Source organism: Centroberyx affinis, unplaced genomic scaffold (assembly GCF_046629955.1).
Source record: "Centroberyx affinis isolate AG114_WGS23_722 - 3 ecotype Tasmania unplaced genomic scaffold, CSIRO-AGI_Caff_v1 ptg001541l_1, whole genome shotgun sequence".
Lineage (NCBI taxonomy): Eukaryota > Metazoa > Chordata > Actinopteri > Beryciformes > Berycidae > Centroberyx > Centroberyx affinis.
Window position 1 is genome coordinate 281,276 of NW_027279997.1, and position 12,526 is coordinate 293,801.

Here is a 12,526-nt window from a genome sequence, read left to right on the forward strand (position 1 = left end):
TACAGGTCTCTCTAAAAAAAGCTATTAGACAACTGCAGCTCATCCAGAATGCTGCTGCCGGGGTTTTAACCAGGGCTAAGAAAAGCACATCACTCCAGTGCTGAGATCACTGCATTGGCTTCCTGTGTGCCAAAGAATTGAGTTTAAAATTCTGCTGCATGTTTATAAAGCACTTAATGGTTTAGGACCAAAATATATTTCTGATCTCCTTCAATGTTATGAACCCGCCAGACCCCTCAGGTCTTCAGGTGCTGGTCTGCTTACTGTTCCCAGGGTCAAAACAAAGCATGGAGAAGCAGCTTTTCGTTTTTATGCTCCTCATGCCTGGAACAAACTTCCAGAAAATCTGCGGTCTGCCTCCACTATACAATTTTTTAAATCAGGGCTTAAAATGTTTCTGTTCGCCAGGGCTTTTTAAGAAATCTAGGGCAACACTCATCTGCACTGTAATATTTATTTATTTATATCTTTTTTTATTTTCTTTTAAATGTGATTTTAATGCACTTTTCACTTTTCTAATCCTCTTGTCTTTTCTTTTATCTTTCTATTTCCCTTGCTTTGAACTGCACTAGTTTACTTTTTAAGTCTTTTATCTTGTGGATCTCTTGTCTGTACTTTTGCACTTTTTAATTGTCATTTTTTTTACCTTTACTGTATTTTTTATTACTCTGTAAAGCACTTTGAATTGCCTCAGTGTAATGTGCTATACAAATAAAGCTACCTTGCCTTGCCTTGCCTAGACAGATAGGATGCTAGCCAGTCTGCTAGGTTTTCTGTGTAGCTAGCAAGCGCTGCTAGATGAGTGACAAGTGTTGGGGCGTGAACTTGACCAACTGAGGGGGAGGAGGGCGGGACCAGCAATACACTTTGCTGCCTCAAGGCAAAAAGTTGCTTATTGTAGCTTCCATTACATGATTGATCTACAATCTTATTGGTTTGTCCTGAAAACAGACGGATGTATGTCTCATTCAATTATTCTTCCACCACTCCCTGCAACCTCTCTTCCCATCACTTTCCTTTTCCCCACTCCTTCTGTTCTGACCACATAAATCTAGAGGGGATGACCCTCTAAGACCTCTTTACATCTGACATGCACGCTATATCTCCCTCTTTTTTTCCTTCACTCTCTCTCTCTCTCCATCTCTCGATCCGCAGAGGGAGTCAGAGAGACAATGAGCTCAGCATCGAGGCCCAGTAATGACTACCAGCCTTGTTCCTGATTAAAAACACACTGGGTGCTTCTGCACTCCGCAGGCCGCCATGAGGCCTTCCCCTCCTCACACCACAAGGCCTGAGAGCGAAGAGATAGAAGCACAAGCCAGCCTCAACACAGCTCCGTGCCCAAAAAAAAAAAAAAAAAAAAAAAAAAGCATCTAAATCCAGTGTAAGCCTTACTCATTGTAGCATTCAAAGCTCTTGTCCCGACTAGTCCAGGTCTAATTCCACAGGCAAGTCTTCATTTAGTCTAAGGGTGCCCAATTACCAACATTAACCCCAACCTCAGCCAAAACCATAACAAAGCCATAACAGAGCCTGTCTACAGTCTGAGCCTCGGGTGCATCCAGGGTGGGGCAAAAATATGCTTTCAGATATTTGCACTACTTGATGTGTGTTTGAATTATTTTGCCACATTTTTACACAGCTTCATGGCAACATTGGCAAATTACTCTTAGCAACGTAACCCAAGTGCCCCTCACATTCATCAAGTATTTTCAAATGTATTCAACATGTTATTGTCCTCAACATGAGCGTATCAGTACTCGCTGTGACTCAACAGATAGACACAGTGCATCAGGCAGGCAGTGGGCGACTAAGGGGGCAGCAGCACCTTTACCTTTACCTCTCCGTGTCCATAGTCGGACCGTCAAATTACAGGCGAGCTCCACAGAGAGACGCTTTATTGCATCTGACCAGCTCACTTCCTCTCCATACCAAAGGCATTGCATGCTGAGCTTTATTTTGATGTGGCGTGTAAGCATAATTAGAGGTCCCATAAAAGCAGAGAGAGGGGGAAAAAAGGAGGCTTGTCCATCTGTCGAGTGTTAAGGGGTGGGGAGGGGGGTAGCGCTCTGTGCTCCGGATCACAGCCCCATGCCTCCCCGTTGTTACAGCAGCAGCCATTCGAACAGGCATGGATGCAAATAGCCCTTAGCGCCAAACAAGAGTCTGTATGTGTGTGTGTGTATGTGTGTGTGTGTGTGTGTGTGTGTGAGTACCTAGGTTTGTGTGTGTTTCCACACACATTGGTGTATTTTCTCAAGAGGCCTCCTGAGTTTCAAATTTCCAGGCCTTGCAGATCGATGCAAAGTAGGTACTAGTCTGCACGCACACTGACATGGCAAACAAGAGCAGATACAGTATGTGGCCTTTGGTGGAAACACAACACTGAGACTTTAAGCATCCTTCCTGGCTCTCGTGCATCTCCAAATCTGTATGGCCCTTCTACACATCTAGGGCAGGTGGAGGGTGGGCTATCAAATTCATGGCCCGTCAAATAGGCTTAGTTACTACTCAGCATGCCAAATAGTTGGTTAAATTCTAGTTGGGCACTTCATATGGTAAATCAAATCTCTCTAACAATGGGAAATTGGTCATTTTGAACAATTCCAATGATCAGATTCTTGGGGCGAAAAACATCACGGATGCCTATTGTAACCACGTCATTACCTCTAAACAGCTCTGAACTGAATTCTTTCGGAGGTGTGTATTAGTAATGCGAGAGGTAAGTAGTCTGGAAGTGCATTTCAGTGTAAGCCTGAGGGGCTCCATCTCCGGCTCTGGGCAGCTCTCCTACCTGTGAAGCCGTATGTATGACTCATTTTTTTTTTTAAATGCTTCTTTTGTGTTGTTGTTTTATGCGTGGCACTTAGAAATGATTCCCACATTAGAATTTTTATGGCCCAATAAACTTGAGAGAATCGGAACAAATTGGCTGGTCATATTTAGTAGCTTTATAAGGAAACATATTAAGGTATAATTGCTTCAGGGGAGTGAGCTCCTGAGAGAATAGCATAGGTGAGGCTTACAAAATCTCCCTCGCACTCGGAAGGGACACTGGACTTTTTGTGTGCTGCACTGGAGTTTCCAATCACCAAGGGGAAATATGGGGTGTATTATAAGATTTATATAATAAGTTCATTTTATTTCACATTTCCGAAAATGAACTTTTACAGTGTGGTAAAATGTAGCCTGAAAGAAAAACATCTGTTTGGCATTTAGCTCTGCCAGCATATGGGATTCTCTGATGACAGTGATTGAGGGTGGGAGAGAAGATCCCCTCGCGTATTCTCCTCGAAAAAAATAAAGGAGGGACCAAATCTGCGCACAATGAATGTTTCTCCGCTGTGATGTGATGGATGGAAAAGTGCAGAAGTGTTACAAAACAAGCTTTTCTCGCCCGCGTGAAATGGATCCTGCTCAATCTCTGCTCGTACACGAAACAACACCCAAAGAGCTGAGAGATGAATACAACCCCCCCCCCCTCCCCCTTTTCCCTCACCTCACTCAGTTCACAACCCTACCGCACCAACTGAGAGTAAAAAATCATTGGGCCGATTTAAATTAATTAGGCTTAATTGAGTTTTTTGGATGGAGGCGAGATGGGAGAATAGATTGCCTCTAATTGTTTTCTAAGGGAAAACAAAGAAAAAGAGAGACGGATCATCCTCGGTTTGTCACGTGGGGCCCGAAAGAATCTCTCTCTCTGTCTGTCTCCCCAGGAGAAAGTTCATGCCACTGCATGTTTTTTCCTCTGCTGGGGTTTTCAGCAGTGTAGCATAGCATCAGCGCACTGAGGAGCCTTTCACCGGCTTCATCTGATACCGCTGTGACTCGGAGCAGGAGCTGCACTACGGGCCAGGATCGACATGCATGGGTTAGTAGGTCAAACAAGGAGCTAGTCTTTCCGCGGAGTTCGAAGGCTGGGTCAGACTAATGTGATTTATCAATACAGCACAGAAGTGAATCATTGTCTCTAAAGCCTAATGGCCATGATAATCCCCAGGACGGGTCACGGTTATAATTGGTCACCCCACAGTAAGGGTGGGTTGAGGGGGGGAGGAGGAGGGGGGGTGTTACGAAGAGTATGTACGTTGTTCTGGACTGATGTCTTGATTAGTGCATCAGGAAAATGCACCTGCAATGTGTCCGTGTATCTCCCCGTACTCTCTCTCTGTCTCTGTCTCTCTCTGTCTCTCTGTAACATACACACACACACACACACACACACACACACACTCTCACACACACAAGTGCACACTTATAGGAGCTTGGCTGATGGGGCCTGGGAGAGAAAAGACAGAGCTCTGTTCCTTGACGCCGGAGCTCGGGCTCAGGTCAGGACTTGGCTCGCTGTAATCCCTCTCAGGTGATGCTGTTCACATTCAGCCGTTTCCAGCTGATCTGCTTAAATATGCCTTCCTCATCCCTAAAAAGCCCCCCCCACCCCCTCACCCCCTCACCCCCACCTCCTTTCCTCAGCAGCGCAACCTCCGCGGACATTGGGGGTGGTGTGTGTGTGTGTGTGTGTGTGTGTGTGTGTGGTGGGGGGGGGGGGCTGTTAGTGCTATTCCACACCATCAACCTCAGATCACTTTTCAGCATTTCCGTAAAGCGATCAATCCGTGGGACGACCTGGTGCCTGAGAAGAAACGTACTGTGGAATTTTTTTTTTTTTTTTTAAGTTCTACAGCTTTGTGGAATAAGAAAAAAAAAAGTCCCGACACTCAGCAGGGCGCAGGGCTCCCATCACCCGGATTAGAGTGGCATGTGAAAAAGCCTTGTTAAAAGACATGCCATATCTGCAGTACTTTTTCACTTTTTCCAACGGCAGAGTGGCAAGGCTGGTTTTAAAAGCAGCCTCTTGGAGCATTCTCTCTCCTTGCCGTTAGGCACTTAATCAACATATTATATTGCGCTGGAGTACCGGGATCCAACATTAACACTTACACCCACAAACCTGGGACCTTGTGTAAGCTTTCAGCACATAGAGGCCTGATTTCCAGGGCTTAGAGAGGGAGAGAGAGAGAGAGAAAAGGGGGAGAGAGACACAGAGAAAGAGAGAAATCACTGTGTCTTCGAGTCTTCTAGGGCTGAATCTCTTAAACTGCATCCAAAGATGCCATGACATTCAAATTTTTAAACTGCCAAAAACTGCAAATTACTTACAAACATTTCCAAATCACGTTTTCCCAGCTCTGTTATCAACAATATAAAACACAAACTAAAACCACACAGCAAACTCAGAATTGAAACATCTGAGAATCTCAAGTTTCGTCCCACGCCTTGATTTTCTCCCTCTGAATCATTCAGATATTAGCTTTCAGTTTGTATCACTCTATCAAAAATCAATCAGAAATTGACCTTTATTTTCATGACTGTCTGTGTGATTCCTCTTTTAAGGAACAGCATATTCGGCTACGCAGCAGGACTGTTTTCTGTGTGTTTAGCCTTAAAAACAAGGCCCACACACCCTTGGCACTGACCATATACTGTCACCATTGGTACAAAATGTCTCGCATTTCTGACCTCACTACCTCCTCCACCCAGTTTCATCTAATCAGGTTTGTCCTTCAGACATTGTATTAAATTATACAGCTGAACACGATCCTAAACATGTCGTGGCCTGTTTGGGAATTTCTAGGTCAAAATTTGGGATTTTTATGTTGAACAGGCAGAATAGAAATGGAAGGGTTAACAGTATCACATGGCAACTTTTCACTACTCCGACTGCTATTACCTATTCATTGCTTGTTTAAACGTCTTGGGGCCCACAGTGTATCTCTGCTCCTTCAGGCAGTGTTGGTACTTGAGCCTGATTTTATGTAGTCAGCAGGTGGCATCATTAGCCAGAGAATAAAAATGAAAAGTAATACCCTTGAGTCTAGCTATGATATCATAGCAGGGCTCATTGGCATGATTTCCCTGTTTCTACTGGGCAGGATAGGGGGTAAGGAGGTGTAAATTTAATATGTTTTGTCATCTGTTTTATATGAAAAAAAAAACAAAAAAACAATTACCACAGCCAAACTGGAGGGTTGGGTCATGCCATGCAGTATGTAAGCAAGACAAGATCAGCCCAGAAACCGCACAAAGATCCCAATCTAGACTGCGCTCAAACATTTTAGTGGGTTCTAGTGGGCTCTAGTCATCTGCAATGGCTGTTTTTCTCTCTTGACATCCCCTAATTATAATGGAGTCTACATCCCTTACACCTCACTCGGTAATCCGGTCATGTACATATATCAACGGCAAAACTTTTTCATCCACATAAAATTTACAAGGCAAAAACATTTGCTAAATTATGCAGTGTATGTTTTGTTATGCATAAAATAGGTATGCCTAGGGAGCAGAGTGTGGCCAAATTCAAATTGAGTTTAGAATGTGTCTGGGACTCAACACTCCTGAACGGTTTGGATAGCTCCCTGTGCATGCCAGACAGACTGTATATAAAGCTGTCACAGGAACCTTGAGGGCTAGAAAAATATTCAAGCATTCAGAGCCTATTGAACAGTGATCTCTTACACATGCTTCTCTCAATACAACCGTGATAAATAAAGGAAGGAAGCAAATACCTAAAACTTGGCCGGCTGCCACCACTTGCTAGAATGTCACTTTGGGCCTTAAGTTCTGGTTCCCCACACACACACAAACACACACACACACACACACACACACACACACACACCATCATCCAACATAACTATAAGGGCAAAGCCTGTACATTGTTGCATGGGATTAGTTTGACAAGTGTAACATCCACTCTAAGAAGTCCGGAGAGCTTGCGGTAACAATGTGTAGTGCTCAGCCTAAAGCTGTTCCTAGGGTCAAATGTGTAAGTTAACCTCTTGATCTCAAGATCTCAACCCCACCGGTCCCCCCACCCCCCCACCTCCCCAACACACACACACACACACACACACCATACAGATAAACACACATAAAAAGATGAACCTGTAGACTACATTTGCCGCTTAACCCCCAAAACCTCCAAATTTAACCAGTTCCAAAAAAGTTTGATCCTATTAAGGAAATTATATTACATAGTATCTGAGATCACATAGTCCTTAGAGAAAAAACACACAGAGGAGCAGAAAAACGTGTGTGTGTGCCAGTACCCCGCAGTGATTGCCTGATTATTTGCAGATGGGCAGTGGAGGGCTTGTAGAGTGTGGAGGTTCCCCCTGGCACGCAGCGCATATGATTAAATCTGTGATTGCCTTACAATTTACAAGCCTTCCTCTCCAAAATGTGACTTTAGATGAGTTATCCCACTGTACTACCATACTGTGTGGACTGGTACAGAGGCCCAGCGGTCCACTAGTCCCTGCGCCACTTCAGATCAAGTGGCACTCGCATGGCCACCCTAAGGACCCGGGTTATGTGTTATGTCACAGGTCTGAAGGGGACTTGCTGGGGGCCACTATCCTAATCCCACTGTCTCCTCATTCATTCAGAGTATAGAGTCGTATTTACAAAGGGGCTGAACCCCCCCCACCCCTGCGCTCCCCCTGGGCGATTGTTATGCGGGTTTCCTACCAACTGTTCAAAGTGGTTATGAGATCAATTAAAACCAGCTTAGGGGGGTTAGAGTGGAGATGTGCAATTCATAAGTCAAAGGAAGGGGATTCCGTATCTATTCATTAAATAACTCCCACAATACGCCTCCCTATAAGCCACCGCTCTGTATAGACCGATCCGCACCGGCAGCTTTTTGCCGGCCAATTGATCCAAGCAGTTTCACATCTAATTAAAGACATCTCGGACGCTCTTTGTCGGGCAGGTTGGGGCCACAAGATCGGGAAATAACGTTAATAGTCTGTCTGACAGCGTGCTTTCAGTACAACTGGTCTATCCACTGAAGCAACAAGGTTTCAGATTTAACATTAATCGTGGCCAGCGACACGCGAAGCCAATTTTGCGCACATTTTACGCATTAGCTACTGTCTGTGAAATCATTACATAATCCAGAAAATCTTGTTCCAAGAGGTTAACAAGTAACAATAGATGCTGAAGAAAGACTAAATTGTGACTATTTAAATATGGATTTTAATTTCTTTTCATTGTGAAATGTCTCAGGCGTTCCTAAATTGTACAATCTCTACAATTGTTGGATTATTGGCAGCTCTCACCTGTGCGTAACCTAAATCAAACAGTGGTCATTCGCAATATTTTATGTCTGATTATTTCACACAGAATTTGTTTTTATTCTGACTTTCCGTGTCCCTGCGCGCACTGAGCTCTCTGAGTAGACTACATACAGAAAGTGCATACAGAAGAAGCTGGACTTTTGGAGAATGTGTGAACGACATTGTTTGGGATTGTTATAAACCGTTGACTCCCGTGACCCATGCAGTATCCAAACTCATGGCTCTCCCACACTCACCCCCTGGATGCTGCTAAGCCCCGTATAACCCCCCTTGTACCTCTTTTGTTTCTCCTCCAGCGGTGCGACGGCGCCTGACAGTTGCTGTACTCCATACAGTTCAATACGATCAGGGCAAATGAGAACAGTCGAAACTGCATCTGGACGGCGATCTGTTGTTCCGACTCCAGTAGAAAAAAAAGTGCCAGCGGGGGCTTGGGATGAATTCTCTGTTTTGTTTTAGTGTCCTCCTCCAGTTTCTTTAGTCGATCCCCAAATGTGTCAAACATCAGACGAGATGCGACATGGTGTCACACCGTCGATTGGAATCATTTTATGAAGCGCGCCGATCCTTCAGTCACTAAAGTGTCCGTTTTGGAGCGCTGCGGGGAGAATGACAAAGGAGGTTATTGTGATAACAGTGTAACAAGATCAACACCTACCTAAACAATGATGTGTGCTGGTGTCGGGGGGAGGGAGGGATAAACAAAATGAATAGCGCTTCTGTGTGTTAATGTGCTATAACAATCGCAGATGTAAAGGCAATGCGTTCTGCTCAAACAGCCCCCCTCCATAAATGAGCACAAAGCGTGCGTAATCGTCGCCAAGGCGCTCCGTGAAACAACGTGCTCGTCTATATACCTTGCATCAAATGAAGTGTAATTCCGCTCCGGTCCACTTTTAGGTTCCCTCTGAGTGCAAGTGCGGCTCGGGAACATGCAGCATCCCTCTTTGTATGAAAAACTTAAGTCTTCAGGAGAGAACAGAGGTCCGAGGAGGAGGAAAACGGTGGTGGTGGTGGTGAGCGGGGATTTCCTCCTCTTAGTAAAGGCTTAGATTCCGTTTACCTGCGTTTTCCTGGCCCAAGCGTGTCCCGCGTCCTGTAGCACAGTAGCAGCAAACTCACTTCTGTTGGTTTCTGGGGGGCTGAGAGCAGAGAACGAGAGCCGGTAAGTATCTCCTCTCCACTGGATCGTCTGCGTTTTGCGCGCTGCTGAGGTTGAGCGGTGACTTGACTCCCAACTGGTCCTGATGCTTGCTGCTTTTTCTCATATAGCGCCGTGCTCCTGTCACGTGTGGAGATTTCCAGTTTTCTGTTTCTTCGTTTTTAAGATGTTGAAGATGACATTTCATGTAGTTCCCCCCCACACACACACACACACCCCCACCACACACACACACACACACACACACACACACACACACACACACACACACACACACACACTCAGTCACTCACACTAGCCGATGTGAGGTTGCCTCAGGGTCCTAGCGAGCGCACAAAACTGAACCGGACTGGGATTGAAGCAGCCCTAAGAAAAAAAATCACTGTAATATTCCTACAGGGAATTGTAGCGTGTCTGCGGTACCAGACAGTGAGTTTATAGCGCCTTTATTGTATTTAACGGTATTTTTTTCTCCTATGGTACCACTGGAATATTCCTAGAATATTCCCATGGTGACTTGCGGCTCTAAATTCCTTAGAAATTCATTATAGGATTACAATAGCTCTTTTCCAACGGGAGTTTTGATTCAAGGGTGAAATTACGCAGAGTTGCAAGAAAGTTCAATGACCAATCATACGGTTCCCCCTCTGCAAATCTGTTGAATCAAAACTGAACTGAAATGAGTAATTGCTGCGTAGTCGGCACTGAACGTGGATCAGCTCTTTTCCTTTGCTCATCATAGGCCTATTGAACAATTAGAGGTTCGCCAGAAAGCAAATATCTGCATAATGTGCGTAATGAGGTCAATCATCCCGTCACGCGTCTTTTATTGTGCATCCTGGACTACGTTCCCCCAAAATTAATGATAATTGTTGGAGAGGCTGTAATTGTGGAATATGCATATATATTATTCAATTATTTTAGGGTTTTCCAGGCGCAGGCCTACACACTGACCTATGCGACCTCGTAAACAGATACAACTGAGCTGGTCAGTGGCGGTCGGGCCTACCAAAATGACGCCGTTTGTGATCATTACAACCTCGTCCCTTCTCATTTACTTCAGTTGAGATTGCAGTAACCGGGGCTTCGACCTCACCTACCTTCTGGGAAAGCCATGTGGGCTGGCACTCCTCCACTCCACAATGACATTCAGAAACTGGCTGCATGTCAACTCTGCAGATCATTGCAGGGAATAATTACAAGTGAAATAATTCACAGATGAGATGTGTCAGCAGCGTTACGACAGAGAGAAGTTAGGGAGAGACCTTTCTGATTGAAATAGGCTTTAGAGCTTTAGTGCAGTGAATCATAAGTGTACAAAGTTATTGTTTGACTGTCTTCGGGGCATTTCTGGTGCTCCATCATCACCTTCAGCAACTGCTCCTTGTCCCGATTGGAATAAGAGTTGTAAATGCTCTACCCTCTTCAACCACTAGGTGTGGCACTTAATCTTTTATTTATTTCAGGAAATTATTTCCAAGTGAGAGGCAATATTGTGGGATCTTGTTGTCCATGTCACTGATTCTGCATCAGTCACACCAGTGTGAAGTCATCATTTATCAATCTTACATGTAGACATTGACAAAAAAATAAACACACAATCAAGGAATCTGACCTTTTTTTTCTTCTAAATTTAAGAATGGAAATCTGAACAATGCCTCTTACATTTAAAAAAAAGTGTATTTCGGATATCCTGACAATAAAGTTAAGAAAATAGGATAGGCCTGGCCGCCCCACAGAGCAAACCACACAGACCTCCCATCTTAACATTACAAAATTTCATTTACACATGTTGTTCTTACACTGGTCTGTACATGAGACACCAGAGAAAGGGAGAATTCTACCCTCAGGCAATAAAACACACACACACACACACAAAAGTGCAAGTTTCCATTTCATCACTGGAACTGCTCGCAAAAAACCTTTTTGTGGGGGGAAAACCTCTAACAATATGTAAAAAAAGAACCATGGAAGTTTCCTCGCCAAAACCGATAGTGACCTTTGTCCTGACTTTGTTTATTTATTTATTCAGAGAGCAGTGACAGACATTGTGGTCGGGACGGCTGTTAGCCGCAGGCCTGGTATTGGTCTGGACTCCTCTCTAAAACAACATCTGAGAGTGCACTGGTAAGGTGAATGCGATAATTTAGGCCTTGAGGACTTTTATTTTCATGATGTGTCATGGAGAAGGGGGCCGGTAAACCAATCACTTTATTCTCTCTCTCCATCCCTCCCTCCCTCCCACTCGACCAGCAGGGCCTTTGCAGTCCGCAGAAGTGGAGGTGACGTCAGCATTTGGATGGTCTGGCTCCGAGCCCTGGGTGCCATAGCAGCAATGAGGGGAGCTGCTACACTCTCTCCTCCTCAAAGACCCAGACTGGCTGGTCCTCAGGGTGGCTCGTTGTCAGTTTACTAGGTGTGAAAACCCTTGACAGAAAGGAAAAAAAAGATCCAGGCCGTACTGGATGCAGTCATCTCTGTACCAGAGTATCAACCATTATCAAGGAGAGAGGATGGAGAGTTAGATTGAGAAAGTAAAAGCTGCACTAGGCAACTTTGCATGTTGGCAGATCCAAATGGCAGTGAGGTAACGGTTTGAAAAATTTGAACTTCCATACCCAGAAGGTGACGTCCGTAAAATGCACACAACACGCTCATGTTTATCAACCTGGCTGGTCTGTGATGCTTTGTACCGAAGAAGGGAAAGGCAACAAAAGATATAACATTGAGTCCAGCTTTCTCTGGACAGAGCGCTGCTCACTGCTGTTTAGGAGACAGTTTAGATTTCACGCTTAAGTTTTGATTCATCACCTCCTGTGGGTGCAGAACTGACCGTACCTGACACCAGAGTTTTATTTGGTCAACTAGGGCGAGTTTCAGTTAGGGGGGACTGGATGCGCTTCTCCATTGCAGCAACACTTGGTGATTTGGGCCGATAAGACGGGTGTATTTGTACATAAAAATCGTAGGATTTAGTAGTAAGAAAGCTTCAGGCAGGGAGAGGAACAAAACACTGGTTTGTGAGCAGTTGCGATAAAGAAGGAGAGAGGGAGACAGAGAGAAAGAGAAGGCTGAGTTATGAGAAGGTCGAAAGTAGAGAAAAGAGAGAAGGGGGGGCGGGACATTAAAAAGATTGTGTCCGTCTGGCTAATGGTTCTTTATGGCTCCCTCATGTCCTCAGATGGGGAGGATGACTGGCAGAGAGTATGACCACTAG

General features: G+C 44.8%; 1 protein-coding gene across 2 annotated transcripts in view; it reads right to left on the reverse strand.

Moving 5' to 3' along the window:
• Window positions 1–9,311, reverse strand: part of rspo2 (R-spondin 2) — a 58,591-nt gene extending 49,280 nt beyond the window's left edge. The window contains exons 1-2 of one of the 2 annotated variants that reach the window (XM_071527473.1): window positions 9,005–9,311; window positions 8,424–8,745 (exon numbers count right to left, since the gene is read on the reverse strand). In XM_071527473.1, coding sequence (XP_071383574.1) covers window positions 8,424–8,652 — 229 coding nt within the window. In that variant the 5' untranslated portion in view covers window positions 8,653–8,745; window positions 9,005–9,311. Of the gene's footprint in view, window positions 1–8,423; window positions 8,746–9,004 lie in introns of those variants that run through there. The other variant, XM_071527474.1, reaches the window with a different exon arrangement.
• Between the last annotated feature and the right edge of the window lie 3,215 nt (window positions 9,312–12,526).